Below are 19,771 nucleotides of genomic sequence, written 5' to 3' on the forward strand. Positions count from 1 at the left end.
TCCATATCCGCATCCGCCTGGGAAGAAGCCGGTCTGGTTTGAAGCCAGATCCCCCCTCTGAGAAGGGGAAAGCTGGGAGCCATCAGCCCGGGGCTGGGCATGGAGGCAACTGTACCTTTGCAAGGCTCTGACCTGAGCCCGTGCCCTTGCACGGATGCCGACACTGCGCTGTTTTAATTTGACAGCTTAGCCACTAAATGAAGCAGCTACCAGCTCTCCAAGTGACTCCTGGTCTCATGGGCAGAGCTGGGAGATGTGACATTAGTACCATCCAGGACCCCAAAAGTAACTGTGAAGCCATCATCTTTATGTGTTTTTATGCAAAAGGTCTAATGATATATCCAGGTGAGAACGACCCCAGTGAGCAGGGGGGACAGAGAAGTGCAGAGAGGATGTGGCTGAATGGGAGCATCTCATGAGCAAAATTGTATCTCTGGCTTCCCCTGCTGTTGTTTCACCTGACAGCCTTTGCTGCTGTCCCTTGGGGAGGGATGTGTGGTTTTCCCGCTATGCAGAGCCCAAACCGGTGCATGAAAAGCCAAACTCAACCCGAGTTGGCTCAGAGCGAGTATCAGGGCAGACCCGCAGCAGGACCCTGCTCCCCAGGCAGGACCTCGGCTCCCCCCTCCGTCACCTTCCAGCTCCAGGACCCGCACAGCCGGTTTGCAAGGTTTTATCTCTACTGTGACCTATAACGGTGCTTAAACTCATCTCGGCAGGGATATTTCTCCCTAAAGAGAAAACAACCCTGTGACGGAACGGCCGAGCGGAGGGTTTCAGCAGGCACATCCCACGCCCCTCCGGGCACTCCTGCTGAACTTTGCCTTTTCTTGCCAGGCCAGCCCTGCATCCTCCTCCGCTCCCAGCCCTGGCGAAGGCAGCCCGCCACCCTGCTTAGCATTCAGCTCTCATTGCTGGGAGCAACCGTGGCTGCTAAGGAGCCGAGCTCGGCGGCTGCGAGCATCTTGGTCCAGTGTCCCCCCCCATCCTGGCTCGTCATATGATTTCTCCTAAGGGATAACGGCTGAGCGGGACCGTGTCTCCAGGCTGATCCTTTGCTGATAAGCCGACTGCCAAGTCTCCAGCGCTAAGACAAAAGAGTTTTTCTCTTCCCAGCAGGTTTTTCTGCTGTGAATGACAGCAGAAGGGGGAAAAGTGAGCTGCCAGGCACTCTTCGCGGGCAAGAGGCTTCAGGGGCTCCTTCCCCCCAGCTGTGCTGGCAGACCATGGAGCTTTTCAGGCTGAGCCTGGGCTGTATTTGCCTCCTTCCTTGGCTTGAGGGTAAGTTTCTCCTCCTTCGGGGTAGTTGGAAAGTGGGAAGTGAACTGCCCACCGGGTTTCAACCTGCTTTGCTGCTGAAGTGTTGCTTAGGCTGCCAAGCTCTGAACCCACCAGCTGTAAAAGAAGTGCCTGTGGGTGCATTTCAAGGCAGCATTTAAAATGGGATTAAACACAGGGGTACGGGAGAGTGAGGGACAGGATGGCAAGGTGCTGGGATGGCTTGGCCAGGGACACCATGGCATCATGCTGGCTGTTTTTATAAAGTGCTTTTAAACTGCAAAGAGGAGTGGATGAATAAACCTGTTCTGCGGGTGAGGCAGGCACTAACTGACCTCCCGAGCACTGTGTTTGCTCCATGCCCTGCTTGCTCCTTCCCAGCAGAGGTGAGTGGGCTCAGAGCATGCTGGCAGCATGGGAGAAGGTGGTGGGAAGGGGAGCAGGACCTCGTTGCGTTAGTCCTGCTCCTGTGGTGGTCAGCTGGGAGCGGGACGTGATGCAGAGCTGCAGAGTCTGCACCGCTCATCACCATGGAGCAAACTTGGTAGTGGCTCATGTTAAGGTTCAGCTGCTTGCTGAGGTCGCTCGAATCCTGTATCCTGCCTGTACACGGTAGAATTTTGAATCCAAGCAGACTTGGTTTTGACATGCATGGGTAGATGAGGAAAGCAGAAGTCCTGACAACCATTCTGCAGAGCCAGAGCGGTGCTACCCAGGAACAGCTACCTGGGAGCGGTGCTACCTGCAGTCTCGCCCATTCCATCATGGGCAGTGGGCAGCATCTCTTTTCTTTAAAAACGGGTGAAGGCCCTGAGCTAATAAGTAATTCACTTTTTATTATGTCTGAGATGCCAGGTTGAAAGGGACTCATTGAAATAAATCCCTGAATTGGGAAGGACAGCCCTGCAGTTTTGCAGGTTACCTGCTCTGAGGTTTTCAAGCTCCCTAGACCAGAGGACTACACCCATTTGGGCTGCACAGCTGGGATGTTTATTCCTTAAAGACAAACCTCAGACTGGCAGCTCTGACCTAGAATAGAATAGACTGTAATTTCAATTGGAAGACACCTACAACGATCATCTAGTCCAACTGCCTGACCAACTCAGGGCTGACCAAGAGGTAAAGCACGTTATTAAGGGCATTTTCCAAATGCCCCTGAAACACTGACAGGCTTGGGGCATCGACCATCTCTCTAGGAAGCCTGTTCCAGTGTTTGACCACCCTCTTGGTAAAGAAATGCTTCCTAATGTCCAGTCTAAACCTCCCCTGGTACAGCTTTGAACCATTCTCACGTGTCCTATCACTGGATACCAGGGAGAAGAGCTCAGCACCTCCCTCTCCACTTCCCCTCCTCAGGAAGCTGCAGAGAGCAATGAGGTCGCCCCTCAGCCTCCTTTTCTCTGAACTAGACAAGCCCGAAGTCCTTAGCTGCTTCTCATAGGACATTCCTTCCAGCCCTTTTACTTTCCATTCCCTGCTTCACAACCTCTAAGTGCATATTCCTGAGCTGCTTTGAGCAGCCAGCCCTCAGTTTGTTCTGCAGGTCAAAGGAGAAGTTTGCACTCCTACAGATTTGACTTTTGCTCCATCTACTGCTGGTTTTTGCACCCCAAATCTTGCCAATTAAAGTAAATCCAGTGAATTGAATCTCTTTTTTTAAAGCCCCAGGCTGAGGGTATGTCACTGTAGTAGTGAGGGGTGGGGATACATGTGCATCTTTTAAAAGTTACAGGAGATCTGGTTAGGATCTGGAGATGACACCATGAAGGGATGCCAGGAGAGCAGAACAGCCTTTGGGGTCTTGCGCTTTCTCTCACTCTAATACAGGTCTTGTCTGGTGTTAGAAGAAAGTGGTTCTTTATTACTTCCACACGACAGGAGCCGCATGGCTATGTTTTATTAGTAAATTAAGGAGGATCATAGAACATTTCCACAGGACATTTCTTTCTTTCCAGTGAAATGCTTTTGGTGCAATCGCATGATCAGCCGCTGCATTTCAGCCAGACCACTAATAAAACCACAACTGTTTTGCAAGAAAGGAATTCATCTTCCCAATACCTGGCAATGCCCAAAGCCAGCTCAAAGAGCAGAGAGCAAACAAGTTCTTGCTTGGGGCTGATCTCCCCTCCCAGCAGCCTCTCCCCATCCCGTCCTGCCTGGGGCTGCTGAGTTTTAAGGCTGCTGGCAGGACAGAGGTGCTTGCTTTTGGCAGACCTTAGAGAGTTCGGTTTTCTGCTGGAAACTGGAAATCCTGGAATCGCCTAAGCTGGTTTGACAGTAGATTCTCTGGAAAGTCCCTGCAAGCAGGGAGGGACCTTAAGTGTTTTCTTAAGAAGTCAAGTCTAACGGTAACCCAGTGAGGTATGATGGGTGGTGGGAAGTCAGGCACCAGCAGGATCTGTGCACATACCAGCAGAAAGAAAACTGCTGAAATAATACCACATTTAACACTGACTCTCAATTTTCACGCACTGAGCGTGAGGCTGGCGGTGGCTCTGCTTGGCATCCCGGCCCGATTCCATATCCCAGGGGCTGCTCTCCTCCCCCCCGCGCCTATGTGCAGTGCTGGATGCTCCGTGACCGCTCACGCACCACTCTCCTAAAGCAGCCCTAAGCGTCTCGGATTGAAGAGGCAGAAAGGCCAAGCTTATCTGATACTTCTCCTCCCCCACACACTTTTCCAGCCTCTAACTGTTTTCTGCTCGGGGGATTTCCTGACCCTGGTGTAGCTTCAGTAGCTATCAGATCTCCTCTCTCGACTTGAGCAGGCTCTCCCTGGCAACAAGGATGCATGGCTACTGGGTGCAGAGCCACCTCCTGCACGCTGTGAGCCTTCCCTTGGCACCCCTTGTCCCATCTGGGATCAGTCCTTGACCAATCAGCCCCTGCCCATCCTCTCCAGACCCCTCTGGATTTTATAGACCTCCATCATATCCCCCCAGGGATTGGTTTTCCCCACATGCATCAGCTTCGGGTTGACTTCATCAGCCTTCCCTGCTTCCCATCATTTATCCATGTGTTTTTCCATGCCAAAACCTTCCTTCTTTTCCTATGGCTGCTCTGGTCCCTTGGAGGCCTTTACTGAGATACTTGGTCAAAAGTGGACTTTGCAGTAACATGGAAAGCTATGAAACCATGTTGGTTAACCAAAAGCAAGATATTCTTAAGAAAGCATCAATGGTTGGGAAAAAACACAGCCCAATGTGGTTGCCAGAAGCAACTGCTGGGAACTACTCTTGGAGAGACCTGTTTCTGGAAAATAATCTGAGTGCAGACCAAGAAGTATTTACAATCAGGTACTTGCACTGACAAGCCGTTTGCCAGCTAGTTACTAGCAGTTACCAGTAGGCTTTGTTAACTTCTCTATAAAAATGTCACAGCTTGATAAGAGCTAATCTGCTGCCCGAAGTGATGGAAATTGTGCTCCCATAAACCCAGAGCTCCCAGTTGCCAGGTAGCTGCTCACCCAGCTCCAGTTCTGCCTGTTCTGCTGGGCCCGATGGGCAGGCGCCTGTTTGCTCACCAACAGGGACTCACCAGGCTCCATCTAGCATTATCCTCTCCATAGGTAAGTTGGCCACATCCGCTGACCTGTCATGGACATTTGTGTCTCTAAACTTTACATCCAAGTAGGCACAGTTGTAGGTTGAGGGAGGACCAGGGCAAAATAAAGCTAATGTTGGTTCCAGTCAACAGCCTATTTTGCAAAAAAAACCCTAATCTCACCTCCTGTCATCCTGGTCTTGGGCATGAACTCAGGCAAAATAGACAACAGAGTGCCAATCTCACTGCTTCCCTGTGCACATCTGGGTTTCCTGCCTTTGACCAAACACATCTGGGTCACCACACCCCTCTTATGACTGCAAATGTCTTCCAGCTGTTTTTAATTTCTTCATCCCATGGCCCTGGGCTGGTCTCCTGCGTAAGCAGCAGAGAGGGGCTTGCTCCCTTAGATGGAAGGAGATCTTTTCATAAGAAGGAGTTACTGATGGGCTGCATTCAAGTCTGCTCCTGCTTACTTTTTCAAGGCCTTGTTTGTCCATACCTGACAGCATCTCAAGCTGCTCGCTTCAGTTAGATTCAACGTACTGTTCCTACAAGTGATCTTACAGGGCCATGTCTTGCACCGAGCTCCATCTGCATGGGGAACCCTCCTGCCTTAACTGGGAGCTTCCCTCTTCTGCTACTGCATCTTCTCATTTCTATCTGGTCCTGACCCTCTGCAGGAGGTAGGAACAGCCTGCCGGGCCCAGGGCAGCTCAGAAACAGCTTCCCCTCCTGTTCAGAAGAGACATCTGGCTGAGTTTTTGCTCATGGCAGGATGTGATAACTTCAGGCCATCGCAGAGAATTGCTGCTATGGCTAGTCACATGGAAGTCCCTTTTGCCTTCATCCAATGTCTTTCTAGACTGCTGGTTTTGTAGATGTGCGACTCTACATTTAGTCCTGAATTTCAATCTGAGTAAGGGATCTGGGTAGAAAACGTAGTAGTTCTGCATTCCCAGCAGCGAGGGCAGGAGGGCAGGGGAGGTTAGATGCTGTGCTTGCAGATAATCAGTACCAGGCTAGGGAGAAGTGTTGTCTGCATCACCACAGTGGCTAAGCACCTAAAGATGGCTTTCCTCAAAGTCTCTGGTTAGTTTTTCTTCTTTTGGGCTGGGGCCATTTCTGGAAGTAGCTGGAGTCCCTCATGGCTGTTTTTAGAGCTAGGGCAGAGATAAAAATTGCTGGCAGGGCAACTTGAGAGGACGGGAGTCTTCCAAACCCTCTTCCCACCTGATGCCCCTTGCTGCAATAGTCCAACGAGACAAGGGGACCCTAAATCCTGGGAGAATTGATATTCAGGGAGAGTTATGCAAGAAGGCAAACATATGTAATGTATATGAGAACGGTGTGGGTCAATCTCCACTGGTGCATGCTCCGTAGAGAAGATATGATCACCCGCAGCGGCAAACAGTGGAGGCAGATTAACGTAGGCAGGAAACTCTCTGGCTTGTCTCACCATAACCCAGGCTACGGCACTGCTGGCTCCAAGGTTTCTCAGCCACGGCGCATGTACCCCTAGTGCTGTGCTCATTTTGGGTGGAAACAGCAGAGACAGCTTGGAGACATTTGTCCAAGCCACTGTTGCCATGGCCTGGGTGACTCAGGATGACACACCGTCATATGGTGGTACCCAAGAAAAGCCATGTTTGGGAGAGCTCTCCTGGGCTGTGGGATGTCCCCACGAAGCAGTCTCTATGAGAGGTGCCGTGGCTGCTGCAGATGGATGCGTGCCTTTGAGAACAGGTAAAGGCAGGAAAAGGTAAATTCCTGGCTGTGACTCGGCGGTCGTCTTCTCCCTACAGAAAACACCTACTTGGCAAGAGAAATTGAGCTAGTTAAAGGATTTTTCAAAGAGCTAGGAACCCCACTGAGGAGGGCAAAAGAGGCCAAAGCCAATGCTGAGGTTCCTGGGTGACCTGGAGTGTTTTAGAAACCTGTGCTTGATCAGCTGTAACTTACCCCTTCCCTCCGCAAAGCCTTTAAATGGAGCGACCCATCCCCAAACACTCTGCAAAATGGCTTTGATCAAACCATCACAGGCACTGCTTAGAAACGGCAGAAACCTTCCCAGCCAGCTGGGATTACTGGTAACCAAGGCTTTCCTGGTGGCATTACCTTAATTAGGAACATTGCATGGTTTTTGCTCCTAATCCTACAAGGAACAGCACGTCCCAAGGGTACCCATGCTGCAGGAGGCAGGGGACTATATTTGCTTGCTTTTCTTTCTTGTAACCAGACAGAGTGACAGTATCATAGGACAAACAAGCTGGCATCAAGCGTCTTTGCTAGAAATTGTTTATTTTGTTCCTAAAAATACGAAGAGGCCAAAATGTTCAAGTATGAGCAGCTCAAAGCAGGCATCTACTCAGGCTCTGTGGGTAAGGCTGGCATTTTCCAGAGACTCTGAGTCCCATCCCCAGGGAGTACACTGGATGCTCTGCTTACTCCAGGTTAACATTCCAAAAATGTTAGGGCTGATGGCCTTATTTGCAGGGCTGATGGAGACTGGGACTTGACAGTGTTGGGGAAAAAAGTCATTTTGCCTCCTGAGTAAGGATTCTCAGTGCCTGATGTGTATCCCAAGGTAAATATGCTCCAGCTTTATTTGTGAGTCTACCCCTTATGACTGTATGGGACATGTGCAATGATTGCGGCCAGTTATCTGTATCTAATTGTAAGTTGCTCACTTAGATAGCAACATCTCAATCTCAGGAAAGCAATAATGTATGAGTAGTGGATGGTGAACCTGTATGATGGACATAGGCTCACATCTTGACAAGGATCCCTCAAAACATCACAAGAAAAATCCTGCTGTTGATAGCCAGCCTTACCAAGAGCTCAAGGTTACGAGAGGCAGCACTGTAGGTGGGGAAGACACTCGGACCACAGTTCAGAGGAGAAGGATATAGCTTCAGCTTTGCTGCCACCCTCCCATGTAATGTTGAACCAAGAAAAGTTTAGCTAGACCTCTGTTCCCCAAGCTGTAAAATAGTTCTTTTGGACCTGAGATATGGTGTGAAGATAAAAATCTATTAATAACTTGGTGTCGCACATTGTGGAGGAGTCATACAAATCTCAAAGGAAAGCACTTCAGTTGCAGTGTTGAGGTTCCTGGACCTTCGGTGAGGTGAGTCTCTGAAAACTGAGACCTGCATAAAACCAAGAAAGCTGGTAGAAAGGGGCAGTTCAAAAGTGCAAAAGGCTGGTAGATAACATGGGGGCACGCGATGCTTGCTGCTAACGTGTAGGTAACATGGTGTTTCTTTAGAGGGAAACGTATACCATCAAGGACTGTATACAGAGAATAAAACACAAATCTGCTGGCTGAATTGAACAGCAATGCTCTTCAAAATTTTTTTAAAAAATGAAACTTTCAAATGGACAGTCATTTCCAACCAAGAAAAAGAAAAAAAAAGAGATCCTGGCATGTTTAATAACAAAACCCATAATAAAACATATGAGAAAAAGATTTAGAGGAGCAACTTAGAGAGAGCATAAAAAAATACTAAAAGCAATTTTCAAACGTATCTGAAGTAAGAACTCGGTGGGTATAAGGAAGCCAATAACTAACTGATGTAAATGTAAGAAGGACAACCAAGGCAGGGCAGGGTTGAAAGGCTGAACGGATTATTGGTGGTGGTGTTCACTTCAGACATGGTCAGGGAAGTCCTCACGTGGCAGCCACTCTCTGCAGTCTGAAGAATGTTATCGAACAAAATTGTCAACAGGGGAAGTTTTAGGAAAAAAAAAAAAGGTAAATAATCTGTGGCAAATGACCAGCCCAGATGGCATTCACACTCAGTTACAGGAAAGTAAAGACGACATCTTTTTAAACTTCTAAGGAGTATGTAAACTATTACCTAAAGCAGCCCTAGCACCAAAGCACTGCATTATGGCAATTATGTCCATCTTAAGAGGGATCCTTGCACAGCCTGGAGAAACACAGCTCAATCAGTTTGATTTCGGCATCAGGCAAGTCAGTAGAAACAAAGAATAGAATTTGCAGACACACAGATAAATACGAGAAATTCAGTACAGCTTTTGCAGTGGGAATGCCTGACATCCGTGATGGCATCAATGAGCACATAAACATGGTGAGCTCATCTAGACCTTGTGCTTATGTTTGCAACAGGCTTTTGGTAAGATTCTTCCACCAAGGCGCTTAAGAAACTCAATTCTCATGGAATAAGAGACAGATTTCAGCCACAGGCTGGAACAAAGAGGTGGAATAAGTTGACAGTGATCACAGAAAGTGAAGGTATCAGCAGGTGCCGACAAACATCAGTGCTGTTCAACACAGTGATCTTGGGAAAACGGGAAAATAATGAAGTAATAAAGTTTGCTGATGGCACGAAACTATGCAGAATAATCAAAACTGAAGTTGACTGTGCAGAGCTCAGAAGCAGCTCATGATAAAGATTGAGCAACAAAATGGGTTTTGAATTTCAGAATTCATATTAAAAAATACAAAGTAGTGTACATGGGAAAAACTATTTTAACCACAAATACCCAGCAATACTCTCTTAGCTAGCTGATACGTTTTAGGAAGGAGGCACTGGCATCCTTGCTGCCTTGAGTGAGCTCTTTACTTGTCTGATTCTTACCCTCCTCCCCTCTTAGCAAATGCTAATACCCACTGCTGGAGACAGGACTGGGCTCAACAGACGTTTTATCTGACCCAGCACAGTTCTCATGTTCCCCTGGCACGTTTTTGTGCGGCTCTCAGATCATTACTTTGGAAATGGGTTTCTGCCAGTTAAGATGAAGCAAAGAGGTGAGAATCCTGGATTCCAGGTCCTAGAAAAAAACATGGTGGGGGGATTGCATTCATCCCTTTGGGTTTTCTAAAGATTATGGGAGATTATATATAAGACATTTCTCCTGCCTTTGGAAGCTGGCAGAAACTCAAGCCCAAGGTGCATTAAACATCTTCTCTCCATCCAGCCCTCAATAAGAGTGGTAAAGAGGACAGGACTCATAAACTGTCCACAGATCCCCCAGATATTTAATTTCCATTTAGGCACATGGGCTTGACAGCAATTGCCTGGATCGGTGGCTATCACAGGTCCATGAAACTCAATATCTCAGCACGGACACATCCATCCTCATCTCAGAGCCGGGGCAGGAGTCGTACTGTGGTTTCTGGCTGCCTCTCCCCATGCATTCAGGCTGAGCAGAAAGCCCCGAGCTGTTTCTGATTTAGCAACCCCCAGGCACTATTAATCTAGCAGACCCCTAGAATTTCCTGAGAGAAAACAGGAGCGCTCTTTTAAGCTATTGTTCATACCCTTGGTATCGCGTACCGGCTTCTGTTTACACTGCCGTTAGTTTTTTCAGATATTGAGCCAAATACTTGCTGACAGGGAAAAGTATTGTTCTTTGCTTTGGGAGGGGAACTCTGCAGAAATAGTTGTTTAGATAAACATCAGTGTTCTTGTCTAACATCAATTTTCAGTCTCTTCTTACTCTTTATGCTCAATACTGTATGCTGATGGGGCTTTTATAACCCTGACTCCTGGGGAAAAGAGGAAAAAAAAGTCACCACAAAAGCTGGGAGTTACCCCGTGATAATTGTAATTAAAATTAAAAGATTCCTCAGAATGTGCAGAAACTTGAAACTTTTATTTCTATCCCTTTGTCTTAGGCATAAAATACACAGCAGAAGGTACACCCACATCAGTGACAGATGGTTTAGCATTTAACATTTTGCTCAGGATGTTCACAGCCCACACCTGATGATTTTGTACTGAAAATGGGGGCAATTGTCCAGCTAGCAGGATGATACCCATCCGAAGCCATCAGAGATGTTAGGACCCGTTGCTATTAAAAGCAACAAGCAATTACAGAAGTTGCTTCAAATTGTGTGTCTGTTGTGGGGCGGCTGTAACGTCACTCTCTGACAAAGGCATCCTTAAAAATGGTACCGTCGTGCCTGGGGAGCACAGACCAATGTCAGGTGTGCTAAATCCAAGTTGATTTCAATACTTACATGAGCTGTGTCAGCCAAGTACTTCCAGACTTCTGATGGGGTATGGTTTTACCCCAGTGTTGCTGTACTATCACCACAAGCCACCTAATGGAAACAGTAGCCCAAGGTGGCCTAGTTGGCCCCAGGTGAATAGCATCTGGGGAATTCAGGGGTTTCAACTGCTTTTTTTTATATGAAAGATTTGATCCAGATAGGGGCAAAAAGGCCCGAAACCATCCAATTATTTTGGAGGGAGGGAAGGATGGGTACTTATTTAAAGCTATAACCAGTTGGAATATTGAGTTAAATATATATAGGCAGATACTTCATAATGGTACAACTTTTCAAGGATTTTTCCCCATTAGTTGCATGGGTTATTTATGTCATTACTTCTCTCTAGTATTGCTCCTGGCTATTTGCACACTGCGTATTTTAAAGAAATGTCATTCTGGGGAATTAGGAACCTTGGGGAAATGTTTATCGAGGCTTGCCCATCCAGGAAAGGACTGGTGGGTTACATCTCCCCTTCCCCAGGGTGTTTACAATGTGCTCAGAAGATGCGTTTGCCTCAGACATGCACAGGACTAAACCATGCTCTGATTGTACTGCAGTAGCAGAGGGACAAGGCTTCCTCATAAGGAACACCAGGCTGGAAAAATGCATTCGCGTATCCCACCATGAGATCAACGGCATCAGCCTGACTGACTGCAAGGCGCACACCCAGCAGCAGCAGTGGAGCTGGGACCCTGCCACCAGGACCATCACCAGCCTTCAAACGAAGCAGTGCTTGTCAGCCCACAAGACGCGGGAGTACGCCCTGGTCAAACTGGAGCCCTGTGGGGACTGGGAGCGCCAAGCATGGTCCTGCAGCAAGAAGGGACACTTGACTCTGCAGAACTTGGGCTTCCACCTCAGCACTAAGGAAGGAGGCCACAAGGTCTTTGTCTCAAGGGAGAAGGACAAATTCAGCAGGTGGAAGACTTTAGCAGATGAAACTGTCTGTGCTGCTGCCCGGACAGCAGCTCTGAGGCCCAGCAAACCAACACAACAAGCTGTAGACACACGGGTGTGGAGCTATGAAAGTAAGATGAAGTAGATTTAGCATCAGATAATATCTAACCTTAGGTGTCATCCAAGCCACCTAACACCCAGGCACCACCTAACATCCATCATTCTAACTCATGGTCACTTCGGCCCCACCTGGAGAGATACCAAATGGCTCCAAGTCAGCCCAAATACTTGGTACCACTGGTTTCCAGTAGTTGCTGTTCAGTGTTTTCCAGAAAGCATGTAACACGTTACAGGATCAGGTCTCTAAACCCCAGATGCATTTCTGATGACAGGCAAAAGTCAAGTATTTTGGAAAGTACATCTGATCGGTGTCCAGAGCTAATAGTTGGAATTTCTTGAGCCTCCCAAGTTCAAAACAACCAAGTCCCATAAAATCAGGTGCTTAAGACTTTGAAGGGGCTTTTGGTACTTTGTATTTTGGGATGACATTTTTGGTAACAAGAAAACTGGAGGCAGCTGAAAACCTCTTTTAAACTTGTATGAATTATTGAGAAGCTGCTATATTTGAAATGAGAAATTGTTGCTTCAGTTTCTAAGCAACACGTTACAGCTACCTCCAGGCCCCAACAGTGCACTTGTCACTAATGAAACCATGATTCTAACCTTCATCCCATGCTGTCATGATCCTCAGAAGTGAACCTCGCTCTTGGTGTCTGATCTAACCGTAAAGAAACAAGTGAACGCAGCAAGTAGTGGGAGGTATTTAAAGCGCTGCCCTCCCTTTGCATTAAGAAAACGTAGAACATGACATCAAAAATTATATAAAATCAGTTTTATATTTTCAGTTTCATGGCCTTGGCCTCTGCTAAAAAGAATCTAATCTCTGCCTTCATGAGTGTCTGCTATCCTCTGCTTAGACTGGACACAAAAAGGGCAGAAACCCTGGTCCTGTCATAGTTTTAGGTGTTGGACACCAAGCTAATAGACATCAGGCATGGTCATGGCACCAAGATGCGACTATCATCATTTGTCAGATGGCTAGTGAAGCCCATTGCCGACCACTGATAATTCATGGTCCAGTCTGTTTCCCTCTTTCATTTAGTCCCTTATGCAAAGGAAGGTGGTTTCAGCACTTTTCTTGTGAAGTTGTGTGCAGTACTGAGATCTGAAAATCACGTTCAATGCCTCCCCTCCTCCTCTCCTCCTCTCCCTTCTTCCACTCTAGGGACCAGAAGAGAGCTGGCGTTTGTAATGACTTTTCTGTGTTTGTCCCCTCTGTAGGTGATGAGGTTCCCAACCTTCCTTAGGGGAAATTATTTCCCTTACATGAGGATATTCCTTACCTTAAGGCTTGATGGCCCCAATCAGATTTTCAGCTTTGCAGAAATGAGTCAAGAGAAAATGTGATGAATCCGGTTGGCATAAGTAAATGGATTATGAGTATAACCTTTTGACACAAAAAGGCTATATCTAATTCAAAATAAAAAGAGATAGATACACTAGGTTTTTTGGCTGTCATGTGCAGATAAGATGGCCCTTTTACTGAGGTTTTTAATTAGCCAACCAGAAGGTTAACATGTAATTATCACAGACCAGTAGTCACAAGTGTTAGTTTAACATGAAGGTAAATAGAGCCAATACAAATTAGATACCATAATAAGCTAGTTAAATATAGGCTAGGAAATGCGTGGAACATTTAAGATATGGGAAAAAGGCATGTGAAAAGGGCGTCTGCATTCCCCAAGGCAATGTTCCTGGCAGCCCGGGGCTGCCTCAGAGCCAGGCTCCCCAAATAAGGCTGAGAGGGTAAACACAGAGCAGGCTTTGAAATGAGGTTGTGCCAGTTGCACAAACCGGCAAATCAGTTGGGCAAACTGATAATTTTCCTATAACCCCATGGTTCAGCGTCTACTGGAGGGAACCTCTGACTACTTACTAACAACACCAAAGCCCTATGTGTTTGTTTAGACCTTTCTTATCCAAGTTTCAGTTGACCAACAGACAACTTTTAATTCAGCGGGTTATTTGCCAAATAAATTACACACGTGTACCCGTGGATGCACATGCCACAGGAAGGGATGAGGTTGGGATAAGCAGCAGGGAACTCTACAGATATGAGTTTCCTGATCTTGCCACATGCATCAGGGCAGGGGAGGGGTGATTATCGCTGCCACAAGATTTCCCACAACCTCCTCTCTAGCAGTAATTGCTACCCTGCATACCTTATTTCTGCTGTAAGACTGGCAAGGCAAAGGATGCCATCGCGCCTTGCAAGAGGTATGGACTATTTACTACCATTTCTTCGTCCGCTGTGTTGGTAATACCTGTGATGCTTAGCTACGGTTCTGCTTGCCTCTTCCTCATCCTTTAACAGCTGGTGTTGCACTCATACCTTTTAGACCAATGACTTTATTTACCACCAGAAAACAAGCCCTGCTTTGGCTGTGGATTCAGTCTTGAGAGGTTCATTTCATCTTTGAAATCTGTGAGAATTTAAGGCCCCTGATACACAGGAGGAGGTGATCGCTATTGCACCATGTCCTGTTTGCCTTGCAGGGTGGAGGACTGACACGGCAGGGCTGGGTTCCCTTCCCTCGCCGGGCACTGAGCGTATCCAGGTTTCTGTATAAAAGTAAATTATAATCACACACATCTTTGCTTTATTTCCTTCCAAGCTAAAACCATCGATTCATCAAAGATTGATGCCGTGGACAGAGAATCTTCTGTGGGCTTGACTGACCCACCTCTGGCTAACAAATTTGACAGCACAGTGTCTCCAGCGAAGACCAAACAGGCATACTTCCCAGCAAACGAGGGTGAGCATTTTTCTTTTCTGAATGCATATGTAAGAAGAGCAGGAAGGAAAATGTGGATGGCATCTAGACATTACTGAAGTATTTTCAGTGGTGGTAAGTACCTGAGTACTTCTGAAGAACTTCCACGTGTACCACTGAGTGGTTCAAGGATTTGCTCTCACACAACATGTTGAGATGTTTGCCTTGGCAAGCAGTTCAGTGATACGGCCATAGTCTTAACCTGGAGGCACAGCCATCATATATTCTAGAAGCAAAATATGTCTGTGCCTGGGGAATGCTGAGGAACAAGAAAGTTTCCTTTTCCCTTCCGGCTCCATACAAAGGGGATTTGTGATTACGGTACAGTCCCAGGAGGAAGTTGGAGCTTCCTCTGGTCCAACAATGGAAGCTGCTAATCTGAGTCTCTCTGCTTCTTCCCCCAGATGTGTCCCACAATCACTCAAAAAAGCACCACGCAAATCGAGGGAAAAATGCTGGGGCCAGGCTCGCAGGTAGGTCCAGGCATCAGCCAGAGGAGGAAGAGAACAGGTGGATGAAAGTTCATCAGTGCCCCTAACCTTCCCATCAATACAGAGTTACATTCCCGAGTCCTGCTGAGGATGCTCAGTAGGGACAGAGGGCACCAAACTATCTGTCAGAAAAACTCCTTTTAATGATTAAACAAATCTCCCCATGGCTGGAGTACAAAAGTGAGTAAAAACATGCAAATGCTTTGTCCCAGCTCACCAGGAGAAACAGATACCCACTATCACTGGTGCCTTCCCTCAGCCCTTCTTATTTCTTATCAGAGAGCTGCAGAGTGGAGAAGCATGAATAGTTATTGTCTTCCTAGCAAGAAAGAAAACCTTTTTGTGGCCATTTTCAATAGAGGGATGCTGTGCAGTGTAAAGCAGCTGTAAGGCATGGATCTTATGGACAGAGCACTTTTCCTGTTGTCTGCTAGTCTTCAGGGACATTACAGGTGTTTTTTGTGGCAATCGTGGCTATTGCATAAGAACTGGGATAGATACAGCAAACGCGTGATTATTTTCTGTGATATCCTTCCAGGCACCAACTGGAAGACGGCCATGCTGGTCCTCAGCCCCTTGGCATTCATACTGGGATTAATAATACTGACACTCAATGTTCATTACAACAAGTAAGTGAGATTAAGGTTCATTCTGTTTGCCACTTCCCTGTCCAGCACTTCAAAACAAAAGTCTTGATCGTGGCACCTTTCCCAATCCCACACCTGAAGTGTCTGGCTCTGAGCAGATAGCTCTGCTCATCCATGATGTCACACTTGATGATTTCGCCTCTTTGCCACTGTTTCTCCCTCCCACTCACTATCCCATCCAAATGCAGCCACTGATGTTGGCTCCTTCTCTCTTGCACACCTCGCACCATTCCTGAAGGTTTAGGGAATTTGGGCACTACGGTTGCTGATCCCGTTCACGTGGAGAAGCAACGGAGAGACAGGCAGATGCAGTTACATACCCTTTTCTCTTTTCTCCTAGGAAGAAGAAAATCCTCTCTGCTCTGAAGAGCTCCCCAGCCAACAGCAGCAGAGCTGACTTACGGGAGCCGACTCCCTTACGAAGAGGTCCCCAGCCATACCTTCCACCATCTCGCTCCCCTTCCTTGAGGCGTGGAGAGATCCTCATCGAGTGGAAAGACGGGACTGTCACTCCTCTTTTTGATAATGCCAATTATCAAATGGACTAGCTCCGAAATAACGGAGCTGTTGTTCCGTCCTGTGTCACTCTTCCCACCAGGAAGAGTGCCACCATAGTCAATCTCCTTCCTAGCCTTGCTGTTTTGACAGGGAGTTGTAAGCGCTGTTTGGTTTTTTTTTAACACTTGAAAACAATCTCCTTGCATAGCACGAGGTTGAAGCAAGCAGAGCAGATTGTTTGGTTTGTGTAGGCACACGCTGCTTAGCTCTTCCAGAGCTGATTTAACCCATAACAAAACCCAGATTTAGCTAAATGAAGCCAAGACTCTCGCCAGCTGCAGCTGCCCATTGCCCTGAAATTCTAGACTTACTGAGCATATGAGAAAGTAAATCCTTGGAGACAAGCTGTAAGGTGAAAAACAGAAGTCCTGATGACCCTTAAATCCTTTTTAAGATAAAACTAGCTGCCAACAGACACAGAAGGCTGTCAGTTACTTTGTCAATGTGAGAACATAATTAATAAGCACTACCTTCAGGACTCAAAAGATTAAAGTCTCCTCCAGATATCTGCCAAAATACTCCCCGCACTAAGTTATCAACTAAGTAACAGCAAGTCATTTTTCTAACTTAAAAGGTAGCACTCCGTCGTCGTCTCTGCATCACTGCAAGAGTCCTGCTGAGAAAGTATGTGTCTCTCAAAATATTTCCATATTTAGGATCTATTAGACCTTATTATAACACACATCCTCTTTCTTTATGTGGAATGACAAGTAACGTCAGTGATGCTTGTCAGGGATATTACATTATCCAGGTATTTTGTACCAGCTTCAGTCTCTGATTTCCTATAGTCACAGGTAATAGTCAATGAACAGATATACTGCTCCCATCTAGAGCAGTAATACAGTTTTTTTCTAGAAAGGAGTAAGGCACTGTTTTCAGCCTTTACACTTCTTGTATGAGCATAATTATCTGTGACCCATCACACTGAATCCTGATCTTTTCTCAGTGAAACTTGAAATGTCTTAGCGCTTTCCTAATGTTCATGAATTTATGCTTTTCTTCTCTCTGATCTTGTGATGATATAAACCATAATCATGGCTGTAAATCAGGAATTGTTTGGAGAAAGAAATACTAACACCAAGAAATAACAAGTATAAGCTGCATCAGTATATTTGTTCAGCAGTGCAAGGGAAACCATATCCTAACCTCTCTCTTACTCAGACTTAAACAATTTTCACTTCACCTAAATTAACTTGTGCCATTTCAGTGGAGCTTGGACTTCTCTAGAGTTTGATTTCATTAAACCTAAGGGAGAAGTAAGGTCTCTAGGGAATTTAAAGTCTCTGCTTTTTTTTTTTATTACTATTTTTCTTTTTAAACATAGATCCACAGCCTGGCAAAAAGTTAACTGCCATGAGATATTGTTATGACCAAAAACTTAGCTAGTCTCAAGAAAGAAAATACAAACCTTATTGGTTCAGGGCATAAAAATCATAGAGGTTGGAAATAAATGTCTTCCCCAGGCAGATTATTCCATAATTATTTACTGGAGGGTTTCCCACATGCTCCTTGGGAAAATATTTTACTACTAGACATGGGCAGAGGAAGAACTCTTTCTTCACCACGGAGCAGTGAACACAAACAAGAGTCAGATTAAATTCTGACTTTCCAATGTTTCCACTTAAAACAAATCCAAAGACTATTGGGTCAAGTTTCCAAATGCGCAAGCATCATTTTAGCCACCAAATTTGTGGGAATATATTCTTTACATAAATCGCTCAAAATACACATACAGTGCCTCACCAATTATCACAGTTACATCCCTTGTACCTTTTCTTACCACAATTAAGATGCCCGCCTTTGAAATTTTATCCAAGGAGCACACCACCTTACAGTGCACAGCACTTGTTACCCTCCAAAACCTTGACGCACTTTGGGAACACTATGTATGCAGTGCCATTAGAATGCAAATACTTACTTGGAGTTCAGCTAATGTTGTGCTTTCCAAAGCAACAAGTGCTTATGTTCATTACTGCTGAATGGGCAGAACAGATGACTTGTTAATGACTCTCTATAATTGATACTTAATATGCTAATCTTGCTCATAAACATGAAGGCAGTAACATTGTTTACATAGCACTGATTAAATGGTAGCTCAAACAATAATGAAAAAATAAGACTGTGAAGCAGTACAGGTTTTAAACTATTTTCTCCCCCTCTCTTTTACTTGCTGTTATCTTCTAGTTATTTCTCACTGGTTTACCTACATTAGATGCTAGAGAGAAAATTTTCCAAGATATGGACAGAGGAGCTGAAGGTGTGAGGACCTAATCACAAGAGGTCTTAAAAAGTGTGTTAGCCAAACGCTCATCAGGAAAGACTCCAAAATAGCCGATTCTGCCTTGGGGCTGGACCAGGTGACAATGGGAGACACCTTCCATCTTCTGCTTCCAGAGCTAGCTGAGAAACAATCGCACAACCTGTGTGCTGTTCACTCTCTGCCATCATCTGAATACAATGCTTTTAAAGTGTTCATAATCAAAATAAAATCTGACTGTAAAGTGGAGGAGCACTGAAATTGTTTATGTGTGTGTGTATATATACGTTAAAAGCCCCCATATAGTGCATCTTTTTGTGTGTGTGTGTGTGTATAAACACACACAAAAAAGGATGCACTATACAGGGGCTTTTACAAATCACTCTACAGGAAGATAACACGGTGATGAGCAAGACACCACTGTCACAGTGGTACTAATATTATTAATGTATGCTACACCAAAGGATGAGTACCGCGTAACTGGAGAGTAGAATCATAGAATTATTAAGGTTGGAAAAGACCTCCAAGAGCATCGAGTCCAACCGTCAATCCAACACCACCATGCCCACTACACCATGTCCCTAAGCGCCACATCTACACGTCTTTTAAATACCTCCAGGGATGGTGACTCCACCACTTCCCTGGGCAGCCTGTTCCAAGGCCTGACCACTCTTTCAGTAAAGAAATTTTTCCTAATGTTCAATCTAAACCTCCCTTGGCGCAACTTGAGGCCATTTCCTCTCGTCCTATGGCTAGTTACTTGGGAGAAGAGACCAACACCCACCTCGCTACAACCTCCTTTCAGGGAGTTGTAGAGCGCGATGAGGTCTCCCCTCAGCCTCCTCTTCTCCAGCCTAAACAACCCCAGTTCCCTCAGCCGCTCCTCATCAGACTTGTGCTCCAGGCCCTCACCAGCTTCGTTGCTCTTCTCTGGACACACTCCAGCACCTCCATGTCCTCCTTGTAGTGAGGGGCCCAAAACTGAACACAGGATTCGAGATGCGGCCTCACCAGGGCCGAGTACAGGGGCACGATACTAAACTGCTGCCCATATTTCTCAGCCCAGTTACACTGCATCTCTGTTATCGCAGGTCTTCTCCAGAGCTGGTGCAATGCTGATGACCCTCATTTCACTCCTGCAGCAAGGAGGAAGACAAAGTGGAAGTAGAGCCCACACCTAC

At 46.2% G+C, this 19,771-nt stretch overlaps 1 protein-coding gene across 3 annotated transcripts; it reads left to right on the top strand.

Annotated features, from left to right (window-relative positions):
• Window positions 1–932: 932 nt before the first annotated feature.
• On the top strand, window positions 933–18,848 carry LOC142076030 (uncharacterized). 3 transcript variants are annotated; one of them, XR_012671084.1, is made up of 7 exons: window positions 1,013–1,281; window positions 11,404–11,874; window positions 14,479–14,619; window positions 15,042–15,110; window positions 15,667–15,757; window positions 16,116–16,876; window positions 18,518–18,846. XR_012671084.1 is itself a non-coding variant. In XM_075138352.1 (6 exons), the coding sequence occupies exons 1-6, from the start codon at window positions 1,227–1,229 to the stop codon at window positions 16,321–16,323; spliced, it is 1,035 nt and encodes a 344-aa protein (XP_074994453.1). In that variant the 5' UTR covers window positions 933–1,226; the 3' UTR covers window positions 16,324–18,848. The 3 variants fall into 3 exon arrangements, 2 of the variants coding, with proteins under 2 accessions (XP_074994453.1, XP_074994454.1); XM_075138352.1 differs by having other exon boundaries at window positions 933–1,281; window positions 16,116–18,848; XM_075138353.1 differs by having other exon boundaries at window positions 1,026–1,281; window positions 11,327–11,874; window positions 16,116–18,848.
• Window positions 18,849–19,771: the final 923 nt, after the last annotated feature.

This window comes from Calonectris borealis, chromosome Z (genome assembly GCF_964195595.1).
Source record: "Calonectris borealis chromosome Z, bCalBor7.hap1.2, whole genome shotgun sequence".
Taxonomy (NCBI): Eukaryota; Metazoa; Chordata; class Aves; order Procellariiformes; family Procellariidae; genus Calonectris; species Calonectris borealis.